The sequence below is a fragment of the Schistocerca gregaria genome, chromosome 8 (assembly GCF_023897955.1).
Source record: "Schistocerca gregaria isolate iqSchGreg1 chromosome 8, iqSchGreg1.2, whole genome shotgun sequence".
Classification (NCBI taxonomy): Eukaryota; Metazoa; Arthropoda; class Insecta; order Orthoptera; family Acrididae; genus Schistocerca; species Schistocerca gregaria.
Genome location: NC_064927.1, coordinates 369,366,747 through 369,381,031, shown reverse-complemented (window position 1 = coordinate 369,381,031; position 14,285 = coordinate 369,366,747). Strand labels below are relative to the sequence as shown.

Here is a 14,285-nt window from a genome sequence, read left to right as displayed (position 1 = left end):
GGTTCTGGATGCTATTTACAAATGACAATCTGAAGTTCCTTTAGTCTTGGTACGTTAATCTTATTCTCACATCTCTGATACTTGACAAAGTGTCTATTCGTTTATCTCCATGGCTATGTACCGGAATATGATAATCTTATTAGGTGCAGACTGAAATTTGACTATTGATTGGTACAGACTAATGTAAACAATTGCAGACTGACTAATCGGAGGTCTGTACACTCGTCATAATACCTCGCGCGTTCAGGTATCACTGCGCGAATGTGATCCGCGAGGAGAAAAGGTTCTACGTTAGCAGCAATCTCATTGGCTGTATTAAATATTAATACGCTGATCGGCGGAAGCAGAATTTGGTCCGTCTTTATGGCAGCGCCATCTCGTAGTGCGGAGAAGGCCAAGCGCCGCGCCTGCGCTGTTGTGCTTAGCGGGGCGCGCTCTAGTGGGAAAGTTGTGTACGCGCTGACTACGCGGGACTATGTACACAACAATAAGTGTGTGTGTGTGTGTTCAACATCTCTTCATAAACCACTTGGATTGATTTCAACGAACAACGATACAACATTTCTTACTATCTGGGAACAATCACTGTCGAGGTAAGAACCACCTACCTGTCATGTCTGAGGAGACATCACACCATAAACAATGACAGGCGCGGAAAACTGTCAGGTCATGTATGACGTTTAAATTTATTACTTCTATGCTACTGACTCTATTCGCAAAGAATTTCTCAGACGGTATTTACATATGGAGCTAAAAGCGCCTACAAAATGTTCAAATGTATGTGAGTACCTAAGGAACCAAACAGCTGAGGTCATCGGTCTCTAGACTTACACACTACTTAGACTAACTTATGCTAAGAACAACACACACACCCATGCCCGAGAGAGGTCTCAAACCTCCAGCGGGAGGGCTGCACAATCCGTGACATGGCGCCTTGAAGCGCGCGGCCAGTCAGCGCGGCAAATGCACCTACAAAACTACATCATGGTACCAGGCGTAGTTCAGGAGATATGACGTCACAAACACTGAGATGCGTGAAAAAATGGGGTATCATGCCCATAGTTTCAACACATTTATTCTTCACTACTAAGACGCTCCTGCAGTTGAGTCACCGTAAGGAAATCATTGACACCTGGCAGCACTTTCGAGAGTTATCAAATGGGAAGCGCAGATGGCTTTAGACGAAAACAATAGTTGTCTGTACAGCTATGAAGAGTCATTATCATAGAGACGTTAAATAACTACGTTGTAAACACGAGAAGCAGATGTACTTTTACATTTGTGCATTACGCATGTATCATTGTACCACTCTTTCATAATTTCAAAAGTGTTTTCACGAATAAGTGGAAATGATTTTTTTTTCGATATTACGCTAAAAACACAGTTCATTTTTCGTTTCGTTTCTAATATAAAAATGGCAAAATAAATAACCAGGGAATGCCGGGCTTGTCAGCCAGTAAATAAAATAAAATAAAAGCTTTGAAATGGGAAAGGTAAATGACAGTTAACATTGGAACAAATACAACTCACCTGCCTTTACATGTGTCTCATTACCAAAATTAACAATGAATCCACGAGGCGGTCGGTATAGCTTACTTCTAATATTCGTTTTGTGTTTTCTTTGCTTTCGGCCTGTGCAAATTGTAAGCTATGCACGAAATTCCATCTGCTCCTCGCTTTTGTTGTCATTACCACCACAGTCGATAAGTCACTTTTATACTAGTTAGTTTTAGTAAATTTAAGCGATATTATTCGGGCTTTTTCATATTCAACATCAACGTCAACTTATCGCCAAAATATGGGCAACTTTTTTGTTTTCGTGTGATACAGCCAGTGCGTTACCTTCACAGAGTCTAAAAAATTTTACTATATGTTGAATTTCGCCTCCAGCAAATGTTTCTTCATTCAGCAAAAATGGTCTAAGAATCCAGGCAGTTACTTGTCGATTTTCCAAATTATGAAAACAGATGGCTGTTGCTGACTGCTAGGACTGTACAACAACTGAAACAGATAAAAGAGTAAAAATAACGTGGAGTCTTTCAGTGGAGTAAATGCAGTTGTCAAAACGAAGGTGTCAATGAGCCTGAAACTTGAAGCTTTCAATCACTATATGTTTTGATTCAAGGCAATCAGTTGGAAGTTTGACATCTGAAAACCATTCAAAACCAGGTCGTTGCTCGACTTGCTGCGAAAAACTAGGAGGAGGCCAACAACCGTGTCATGGAACAGTTTTAAATACGACTGTGATGCAAATGCATCTGAGGTGGGAGGTACATGTGGCCAAGACGATGGGTGGTAAATCGGAAAATGAAGTTGTTTTTGAAGTACTACATGTAAGAAGAGACAAAAATGTCGACTAAGTGGAAGCTGAAAAAACTGACATATTGTCCATGAGGACTAAGTTAATAATTGGTTCTGTTCTTTTTTTATACATAGTGCACCGTAACTAATGGTGTAAACGCATACAGTTGAAAGTACACGATACTAGAAGCAAAAAAGTCTAGTAAGCATGGGCTCTGAAAAGCATACCTGAAGAGCTATAGGCACTTTCCTCATCTTCGATACTGTGAAACAAACAATGGAAACTCAGGTAGGAACATAAACTTTGTAGGAAAAGACGGATTGCTTGTTACTGTGAAGAAGACACGTTAAGTTTTAGACAGGCACGAGTCGGCCAATAGAGCTCTGTGACTTCGATCGTGGACTAGCCGCTGGATGTCACCTGAGCAACAAATCCATCAGAGAGATTTCAGTCCTTCATAACCTGCCCAAGTTGACTGTTGGTGACGTGACTGCGTGAAGCAGAAACGCGAAGTACCAGGCCAGGCAGACCTCATTAACTGACCAAGAGAGACCGTCCCATAGAGCATCGAGGAGGATGGTGATAAAAAAATCGAATGAAATCAGAGGAAATAATCACTTGTGAGATTCCAAAGTGCTACCAGCAGTCCAGATGGCACAATGATTATGCGCAGGGAATTCGAAAGAATTAGGTACAATGGTCAAACAGCTCCTCATAAGCCACACATCTTTGTAGTCAGTCTATGCGATGAGGGAGGTGGTGTAAACAGCGATGCCACTGGACGTGGGATGACTGGAAAAGAGTGATTTGGAGTGATGAATCACTACATACCATGTGATAATGTGATGGAAGCATTTGGGTTTGGTGAATGCCTGGAGAACATTACCTCCCATCATGTGTAGCACCAACAGTGAAGTATGGAAGAGGTGGTGTTACAGTACAGGGATGTTCTTCGTGGATAGGGTGAGGTCCCATCCCCCCTACCCCACCTTGCTCTTAAGAAAACGCTAAATGCGGAAGGATATGAACACGTACACTACGTACACTAAAGGAACTGTTCAGAGGCGATTATATCAGCATGACAATGCACTCTGCCATACAGCAGAATTTGTGAGGTAGTGGCTCGTGGACTGGCATGCCTAGAGTTCCGGCCTGAAACAAATGGAACACCTTTGGAGTGAGTTACAACGTCGCCTTCGCTCCAGATCCCAGCGTCCAGTATCACTACCTACTCTGGTCTTGGCTCTTGACGAGAAATGAGCTTCCATTCTTCCCTGGACATTCAGACAGCTCACTAGAAGTGTCTCTTGCCGAGTTCAAGCCATCATAAAGGCTAAGGGTCGACACACCCCGCGTGAGTATCCACTAATAGGTGTCAGGACATTTTCGATTAGATAGTATGTAAGGAATGTAATGGAAGACGAGCAGGTAAAACTGGCGAACATGCAATAGCAGCAAAACTGCATATTGCAAAAGACGTAAACGCGTCAAAGAATTTGGTGGAAGCCTTTATCCAACAATTCATGTGAATGACTTATGGCGAAGATGTATTTAATAGATTGTAACGAAATAGTGAATTTGGTGGAAGCCTTTATCCAACAATTCATGTGAATGACTTATGGCGAAGATGTATTTAATAGATTGTAACGAAATAGTGATAACAGAGATATTTTTTAAAATAAATGTGTGGTGACTTAAACATAATCAAACCCATCATTTGCTTTCGCATTTTAAGACTTTGAAACTCCCCCACCCCCTCCCTTTTTAAAGTAAATGTGTGGTGACTTAAACATAGTCAAATCCATCACTTGCTTTCGCATTTTAAGACTTTCAAACTCCCCCCCCTCCCGCGGGAGGGGGTAATTATAGACCAGAGTCAGAAACAGTGCTACAGAGTAACCAGTAAGTCCGTCATTTGTCGATGGCGGTCCATTGTTTAAAGACGACGATCCAGGTGCCTGGACTTCCGTTCCCAGAGGTAACACAACTTGGAGGGATCTAGCTTCCATATATACCGTCTTGCTTACACAAGACCTATACATTGATGCGGCCCGTATTCAGCACAGCGTTAATATTAATAATTGTTGAAACTTCCTGGCAGATTAAAACTGTGTGCCCGACCGAGACTCGAACTCGGGACCTTTGTCTTTCGCGGGCAAGTGCTCCACCAACTGAGCTACCGAAGCACGACTCACGCCTGGTACTCACAGTTTTCTTCTGCCAGTACCTCGTCTCCTACCTTCCAAACTTTACAGAAGCTCTCCTGCGAGACATGCAGAACTAGCACACCTGAAAGAAAGGATATTGCGGAGACATGGCTTAGCCACAGCCTGGGAGATGTTTCCAGAATGAGATTTTCACTCTGCAGCGGAGTGTGCGCTGATATGAAACTTCCTGGCAGATTAAAACTGTGTGCCCGACCGAGACTCGAACTCGGGACCTTTGCCTTTCGCGGGCAAGTGCTCTACGAACTGAGCTACCGAAGCACGACTCACGCCCGCTACTCACAGTTTTCTTCTGCCAGTACCTCGTCTCCTACCTTCCAAACTTCGCAGGAGATCTTCTGTAAAGTTTGGAAGGTAGGAGACGAGGTACTGGCAGAAGAAAACTGTGAGTACCGGGCGTGAGTCGTGCTTCGGTAGCTCAGTTGGTAGAGCACTTGCCCGCGAAAGGCAAAGGTCCCGAGTTCGAGTCTCGGTCGGGCACACAGTTTTAATCTGCCAGGAAGTTTCATATCAGCGCACACTCCGCTGCAGAGTGAAAATCTCATTCTGGTTAATAATTGTTATTTAGGAATTCTGCCATCTTGGAAGCAAGGAGGAGATAAAAGACGGATTAAAACAGGTAAAGAAGGTATTACTGACCAAAAGAACCCTGCTTGCATCAAACATCAGCCTTATTCTGAGAAAGAAATTTCTGAGAGTATGAACGGTAGTAAACACCGTCGTATGGTAGTGTGTCATGGACTGTGGGAAAACATGCAAAGAAGGAAACTGGAGAGTCTGAAATGCAGTACTCCAGAAGGATGTTGAAAAGTAGGTAGAACGGTGAGATAAGAAACGAGGTGGTTTTCCGCAGTATCGGCGAAGAATGGAACTTACAGAAAACACTGACAAAAATTAGAGGCAGAATAATAGGACTCGTGTTAGGATACAAGAGAATAACTTCCATGCTATTAGAGCGAGCTCCAGCCAAAAACTGTAGGGGAATACAGAGACTGGAATACATCCAACAAATCCGTCTTGATTGCAATTTTTTTTATTCATATGAACGGTTTCGGTTCATTCAGAACCATCTTCAGATCTGATATTTCAGTTACAGGAGTAACTCGTCCACATCCAGCAACTTTCACATGCTGCGTCACTCCTGTAGCTGAAATATCAAATCTGAAGATGGTTCTGAATGAATCGAAACCTGTCATATGAATAAAAAAAATTGCAATCAAGACGGATTTTAAGTAATATTATAAAATCACTGATTGCTATTATCCCATAAGACATTGTCTGTTTTTTGCAAAACATCCAACAAATGACTGAGGATGTAGGACTCAAGTGCTAACCTTACAAAGAACACGTCGCGTTATTTCGAACGATACTGTCTACGCGCCGATGGTAAATTTCATGCACCGAGTGCACATCATTGTGATTGCGACCGCGACCACCAGTATTAATGTGGGAGGAACGGAAGGACCAGTATTATGAACTAATATAGATGGACAAATAGCAGAAACTCAACCTATCATTCTATGGGTCTTACCGACTACTATCTCCCTCGAATTACCCTGCTGGTTCACCTTGTCAGAGTCGCTGAAGACAGCTGTACTAATAACGATAGACCTTTGTTGGTCATGCAGAGCTTTCCAGTTACACAGTTGTATCAGGCCTGCGGTGAACATGTGGTTACGCTAACTCATAACCCAGCAGCCTTCTAAGCATGAGAACGCTGAGCAAAGGTATTGAAGCACGAGGTCCCCACTGCGGCAAAGAAAAAGTAACATCAGTCATCCCTACCCCCACCAAACGGCGAGCATGCGATAATTGTTAATATTATTTATACGAAATAAGGAAGGAACCCCCCCCCCCCTTGTGGCGACGTATGATGCTGCTAGTCACGTAGTCCGGCTGTCCTCACCTCAGGGAAGGTGGAGAGCATAGATATTCCAGAATTTGAAACGCGAACATCTGGTAGCATGAGTTTCTTAGAAGTAGATACCTTAGGGGTTGCGAAGCAACTCAAATCGCTTGATACGGGCAAGTCTTCAGGTCCAGATTGTATACCGATTAGGTTCCTTTCAGATTACGCTGATACTATAGCTCCCTACTTAGCATTCATATACAACCGCTCGCTCACCGATAGATCTGTACCTACAGATTGGAAAATTGCGCAGGTCGCACCAGTGTTCAAGAAGGGTAGTAGGAGTAATCCATTTAACTACAGACCTATATCATTGACGTCGGTTTGCAGTAGGGTTTTGGAGCATATACTGTATTCAAACATTATGAATCACCTCGAAGGGAACGATCTATTGACACGTAATCAGCATGGCTTCAGAAAACATCGCTCTTGTGCAACGCAGCCAGCTCTTTATTCGCACGAAGTAAAGGCCGCTAACGACAGGGGATCTCAAGTTGATTCCGTATTTCTAGATTTCCGGAAAGCTTTTGACACCGTTCCTCACAAGCGACTTCTAATCAAGCTGCGGACCTATGGGGTATCGCCTCAGTTGTGCGACTGGATTCGTGATTTCCTGTCAGGAAGGTCGCAGTTCGTAGTAGTAGACGGCAAATCATCGAGTAAAACTGAAGTGATATCAGGTGTTCCCCAGGGAAGCGTCCTGGGACCTCTGCTATTCCTGATCTATATAAATGACCTGGGTGACAATATGAGCAGTTCTCTTAGATTGTTCGCAGATGATGCTGTAATTTACCGTCTAGTAAGGTCATCCGAATACCAGTATCAGTTGCAAAGCGATTTAGAAAAGATTGCTGTATGGTGTGTCAGGTGGCAGTTGACGCTAAATAACGAAAAGTGTGAGATGATCCACATGAGTTCCAAAAGAAATCCGTTGGAATTCGATTACTCGATAAATAGTACAATTCTCAAGGCTGCCAATTCAACTAAGTACCTGGGTGTTAAAATTACGAACAACTTCAGTTGGAAGGACCACATAGATAATATTGTGGGGAAGGCGAGCCAAAGGTTGCGTTTCATTGGCAGGACACTTAGAAGATGCAACAAGTCCACTAAAGAGACAGCTTACACTACTCTCGTTCGTCCTTTGTTAGAATATTGCTGCGCGGTGTGGGATCCTTACCATGTGGGATTGACGGAGGACATCGAAAGGGTGCAAAAAAGGGCAGCTCGTTTTGTATTATCACGTAATAGGGGAGAGAGTGTGGCAGATATGATAAACGAATTGGGATGGAAGTCATTACAGCAAAGACGTTTTTCGTCGCGGCGAGACCTTTTTACGAAATTTCAGTCACCAACTTTCTTTTCCGAATGCGAAAATATTTTGTTGATCCCAACCTACATAGGTAGGAATGATCATCAAAATAAAATAAGAGAAATCAGAGCTCGAACAGAAAGGTTTAGGTGTTCGTTTTTCCCGCTCGCTGTTCGGGAGTGGAATTGTAGAGAGATAGTATGATTGTGGTTCGATGAACCCTCTGCCAAGCACTTAAATGTGAATTGCAGAGTAGTCATGTAGATGTAGATGTAGATAGTAACATATAAAATTCCATGTTTTTTGAACAGACATTTCCTTCGCACCGGCAGAACTATACCTCCCGTATGACGTGAATTTTTTGTCCAGTGCCTCCGCATCATCTACGAACTTCTTGTATAGTTACCTATGGTAGAATACAGAAAATACAAACATAGGTTGCTCCAAACGAAATGAACAATATTTTTTGAAAAAAATGTAACTGATGTTCTATATCTTTGCTGTTGACGGACGTCATACGTTCTCACTGTTTGTGTTAAAAGTTAATTCAACCTGTTTCTGTTAGTCGCGCTATCGCTGTACACTCAAGGTGGTAGCTGCGCTTCATGATCGTCTGAAGCGACGTATTCTGATACAACTCTTGTGAATGCGATACAGTGGCAGACATTCACAAGAGACTGAAGAAGGTGCGCGGAGATGACGCTGCTGATCGCGTTACAGTTAGTCGTTGGCCAAGCAATGTGTCTGGTGAAAGTTTGCATGCAAACACTGGGGACCTTCCGCGCACAGCAAATCGACCACTGCACAGATTCTTCGCAATGTGTAGCGTATTCAGAACCCGATTTTATTCGACAAACACGTAACAGCGAACGGACTGTCAATCCAAATGGGAGTAGGAAAACCAAGTGTTTGCAGGATATTGAGACAGATGAAGTTGAAAAAGTTTACGCCACGTGAATTTCGAGAACGTTGACAAACGCTCATAAAGAAACACGAAAGACGGTACGCAGCAAACTTTTGGAACAGTAAGAGAATTTAGGAGACGAATTTCGTGCAAGAATTGTGCCAAAGATGAAACCTGGTAGCATCAGTTTGAAACGGAGGCAGCCCGTATAGAATGCAATCATGACAACTCGCCGATGAAGAAGAAATTCAAAACTGCACCTTCAGCAGGAAAAATAATGTCTACTGTGTTTTTCTATTCAGAAGGACTATTGCTTGTGGACTTCAGGCCACATGCAACCACCACCAATTCCAACCCCTACGTGCCAGCGCATGAGCTTCATGCTCGAATGTATCGCGTTTGGCAGCACCGGCAATAACAAAGTGTTTTACAGTTGCCTCGTAACACTCGGCCACATGTCAGTGAGAAAACCACCGCCGAGATCAGAAAGCTGGACAACACTGAAACATTCATTCTGCAGCCCTGATCTGGTACCGCGAGAGAACCACCTCTTCAGTAAACCGAAAGAATCCCATTGCAGCCGCGCGAAGTGGCCGTACGGTTTGAGGCGCCATGTCACGGACTGCGCGGCCCCTCCCGCCGGAGGTCCGAGTCCTCCCTCGGTCATGGATGTTTGTGTATGCGTGTGTGTGTGTGTGTGTTGTTCTTAGCATAAGTTAGTTTAAGTATTGTGTAAGTCTAGGGACCGATGTCTTTAGCAGTTTGGTCGCTTAGGAATTCACACACATTTGAACATTTGAATCCCTTTGCAGAGCGAGATCTGAAGATGATGGTTCCCTTGTGAATGCTGCTAAATAGTGCTCTAGAGTGCAGTTCCTGACTTCTGTTGTGAAGTTCCTGTGTGGGGTACGGCAGTTGAAAGGGAGGAAGAGAGTGTGGAAAAACTGGCCGGGCACGAGTATAAGTCTCGCGCTGTGTCGGTTCCGTTCCATCTTAAGTATGTATATATGGACAGTTAATCGATCCTAGCGATCGAGACTCTCGATGATTTTTGTCTGTTATCGACACTGATATTGGCAACATATCGATCCTCGGAATTCCAAAACTTTCGAGAATGTAAGTTTCAAGTTGGATACAAATGAGAAAAGAATTTTTTTCGTATGATATAATTACAAATTAACACTGTAAATGTACTGTTAAGCCTTCCTTCTTGTCAAATTTTATGATTCTAGGCCAACGGGAAGTACACTGTGAGTTTGGATGAGTCAATTTGCGAGTATCAAAATATGTGACATAAATGGCCTTATCTTTTGACTGCATTGACTTACATGTCAGAAGCTTATATTTATTATACCTCCATGAGACCGTAGACATTAGTACGCGACATAATTTAAATTTGATATGTCTACCTGTTCCTGAGGAAAATGGTTTTTAGCAGTCGGACAGATAGACAAACAGAAAGGTTCCGTGTTACTGACTGTAGAACGGTAGCCTGTACATGACATGTCCTCTTTCAAGACTCTAACAACGTACTGGAAAAATATGAAAGTGGAAAGTAAATTGTTTATTTAACCGTAGTAATGTACACCTCTGAAATCGTCACACGAAGTGAAGACCACGGTCACAGTTGCCCTAAATTATTTACTGGAGAAATTACCTGAAAATGAGATATTTTGCAATGAAATCTGAGGCTTACGAACTAAAAACATTTTATTTAACCTCCCGCGTGTACTTTTTCGATCAGTATAGTATTAATGCACCCACATGCGAGACTATGGAAACTGAAACTTCATGGCAGATTAAAACTGTATGCCGGGCCGAGACTGGAACTCGGGATCTTTGCCTTTCGCGGGCAAGTGCTCTGCCATCTGAGCTACCCAAGCACGACTCACGCTCAGTCCTCACAGCTTTACTTCCGCCAGTACCTCGTCCCCCGAGTTCGAGTCTCGGTCCGGCACACAGTTTTAATCTGCCAGGAAGTTTCATATCAGAGCACACTCCGCTGCAGAGTGAAAATCTCATTCTGTTATGGAAACTATTCACCTACGAAACTTGAAGGTAATCCGTAAGTAAAGACTTTACTTGCAGTTTAACTGGATGAAAATCTTATTCATTTAATGAAATGTACGTATTTCATGAAAGATTTGAGGTTTACTCAATGATTCATAAAACCCGTCATTCCTTATTTCCACACTCTTGGAATATAGAAAAAAATTTTATCGGCATCTGGCCGGGCTCTGCTACTAGATACAACTGTGTTCCAACAATGACAATCCTTACCGTGGACTTCTCTACTTTCTACACAGCTGTCTGAAGATTCGGCGGACTGATCAGTCTCGTCACTGTCCATAATTGCTGGAGGAACATCAGCTTCAGAATAACTTTCATCACAAAAGTCACTTACGTCACCTTCAGAGTTTAGTTCTTCTAACAACGCTTCACTCATAGCGTTTCCCGTTAGTATAATGTCATTCCTATGTGCCATTTTACATAAACGAATTTCACACTTTGCGACATAATAGTTACACAATGTGTCCTCGAGGATCACAATGATCCTTCCAAACATAATTCTGTCAAAATAATTAAACAACTATGCATCACAACTTCGAACGTCCTTCCTCTGTTAAGTCTCGTCAATGCTGAATTTACACTGGTGGCAGTGAGCTGTGTGTGTGCAGTGGCCAATTCTTAAAAAAAAAAAAATAGAAAAAAGGAAAACTTCGGGGTCAGAGTAAACCCTAGTGTATATTTCTAGAGTTGCATTTCTTCTGGAGAGATCCTCTTACCTCTTAACTTCTGAACTTTACTTTACGTTCCTTGGGTTTTCCCTATTTCAGAGGATCTCCTCAATTAGCTGACTCCAATACAGGTGTCGGTACCACAGAATACATAGCCCTCAATTTCCAGCATTAACCTTACAGCAGACAGGTGTTGAAGGCTTGCAGCGCCTGAAGGTGACGCACAGACCTTCCGGTCACAACAGTCTTACCTTGGATTGTGGCTCCCGTCCCAACAACGGTCCTGTGACTGATTAAGATAGAGCAGGTGTCACTGACCTGCAGCAGCAGGTGCGGGCCGCCGCCGTTGTCGTTGACGCGGAAGACGAAGGGCCTCCCGTGGAAGGGTGAGGCGCTCATCTCTGGCCTCAGTGGCCGGCAGCCACCGCTGGCAGCGACTTCCCCATGGCACCGCCCCTGCGACACACACTGGCTGCTCAGCCTCTGCAGAGACTCGACATCAGTCACTAAACATCTTGAGTCCCAGATCTGCCGACAAAGTCCTTGTCAGGTTAAATGTTCCAGACTGGGACCCGAATGCGTAACATTGCCTTTCGAGGGCAATACTGCTATCGGAATTCTGAAAAAATAGGAGTAAACTGTAGGGAACTTCTAGTAATCTATGCAAGTATATAAGGACTGTTTGTTGTTCAACATCGTTAGCAAGGTATGTGACCAATTTACTTCAGTTTTTTACACGATACTCTAATAAACATTCGGAAGAACTTACCGTAAATGCTTTTAATGTACAGGGTGGTCCATTGATCGTGACCGGGCCAAATGTCTCACGAAATAAGCATCAAACGAAAAAACTACAAACAACGAAACTCGTCTAGTTTGAAGGGGGAAACCAGATAGCGCTATGGCTGGCCCGCTAGATGGCGCTGCCATAGGTCAAACGGATATCAACTGCGTTTTTTAAAATAGGAACCCCCATTTTTATTACATATTCGTGTAGTACGTAAAGAAATATGAATGTTTTAGTTGGACCACTTGTTTCGCTTTGTCATACATTGCGCTGTAATAATCACAAACATACGGCTCACAATTTTAGACGAACAGTTGGTAACAGGTTGCTTTTTTAAATTAAAATACTGAACGTAGGTACGTTTGAACATTTTATTTCGGTTGTTCCAATGTGATACATGTACCTTTGTGAACTTATCATTTCTGAGAACGCACGCTGTTAGAGCGTGATTACCTGTAAATACCACATTAATGCAATAAATGCTCAAAATTATGTCCGTCAACCTCAATGCATTTGGCAATACGTGTAACGACATTCCTCTCAACAGCGAGTAGTTCGCCTTCCGTAATGTTTGCACATGCATTGACAATGCGCTGATGCATGTTGTCAGGCGTTGTCGATGGATCACGATGGCAAATATTCTTCAACTTTCCCAACAGAAAGAAATCCGGGGATCTCAGATCCGGTGAACGTGCGGGCCATGGTATGGTGCTTCGACGACTAATCCACCTGTCATGAAATATGCTCTTCAGTACCGCTTCAACCGAACGCGAGCTATGTGTCGGACATCCATCATGTTGGAAGTACATCGCCATTCTGTCATGCAGTGAAACATCTTGTAGTAACATCGTAGCAAATCAGCATACATTGCACCATTTAGATTGCCATCGATAAAATGGGGGTCAATTATCCTTCGTCCCATAATGCCGCACCATACATTAATCCTCCAAGGTCTCTGATGTTCCACTTGTCGCAGCCATCGTGGATTTTCCGTTGCCCAATAGTGCATATTATGCCGGTTTACGTTACCGCTGTTGGTGAATGACGCTTCGTCGTTAAATAGAACGCGTGCAAAAAATCTGTCATCGTCCCGTAATTTCTCTTGTGCCCAGTGGCAGAACTGTACACGACGTTCACAGTCGTCGCTATGCAATTCCTGGTGCATAGGAATATGATACGGGTGCAATCGATGTTGATGTAGCATTCTCAACACCAACGTTTTTGAGATTCCCGATTCTCGCGCAGTTTGTCTGCTACTGATGTGCGGATTAGCCGCGACAGCAGCTAAAACACCTATTTGTGCATCATCATTTGTTGCAGGTCGTGGTTGACGTTTCACATGTGGCTGAATACTTCCTGTTTCCTTAAATAACGTAACTATCCTGCGAACTGTCATGACACTTGGATGATGTCTAGGATACCGAGCAGCATAAATAGCACATGCCCGTTGGGTATTTTGATCACAATAGCCATACACCAACACGATATCGACCTTTTCCGCAATCGGTAAACGGTCCATTTTAACACGGGAAATGTATCACGAAGCAAATACCGTCCGCACTGGTGGAATGTTACGTGATACCACGTACTTATACGTTTGTGACTATTACAGCACCATCTATCACAAAGCGAAAACAGTGGTCCAACTAGAACATTCATATTTCTTTACGTACTACACGAATATGTAATAAAAAATGGGCGTTCCTATTTGAAAAAACGCAGTTGATATCTGTTAGACCTATGACAGCGCCATCTAGCGGGCGAACCATAGTGCCATCTGGTTTCCCCCTTCAAACTAGTCCATTTTCATTGTTTGTAGTTTTTTCGTTTGATGCTTATTTCGTGAGATATTTGGCCCAGTCACTGTCAATGGGCCACCCTATATATGTACTACATAAAAGGGCAACGTTATTAACAAAAATCTCGAAAAATGTTTGACCAATTGGCTTCAGATCTTCAGATGATACTCTAACGAGCAATTAGGCAGACATACGATTTACATTTTTAACATATATTGTATGTAAATATAATTTTAAAGTCTATACTGTCATATAAAGGCAAGTCGATGTTTAATATTGTTTCCAAAAATCTTGAAAAGTTATTGACGG

General features: G+C 43.0%; 1 protein-coding gene across 1 annotated transcript in view; it reads right to left on the bottom strand.

Annotated features, from left to right (window-relative positions):
• Nucleotides 1-14,285, bottom strand: part of LOC126285194 (probable tubulin polyglutamylase TTLL2) — a 375,795-nt gene that overhangs the window by 313,704 nt on the left and 47,806 nt on the right. Inside the window, exon 2 of the mRNA XM_049984501.1 lies at nt 11,709-11,846. Within this exon, the coding sequence (XP_049840458.1) occupies nt 11,709-11,789 (81 nt within the window). The 5' untranslated portion in view covers nt 11,790-11,846. The remainder of the gene's footprint in view (nt 1-11,708; nt 11,847-14,285) is intronic.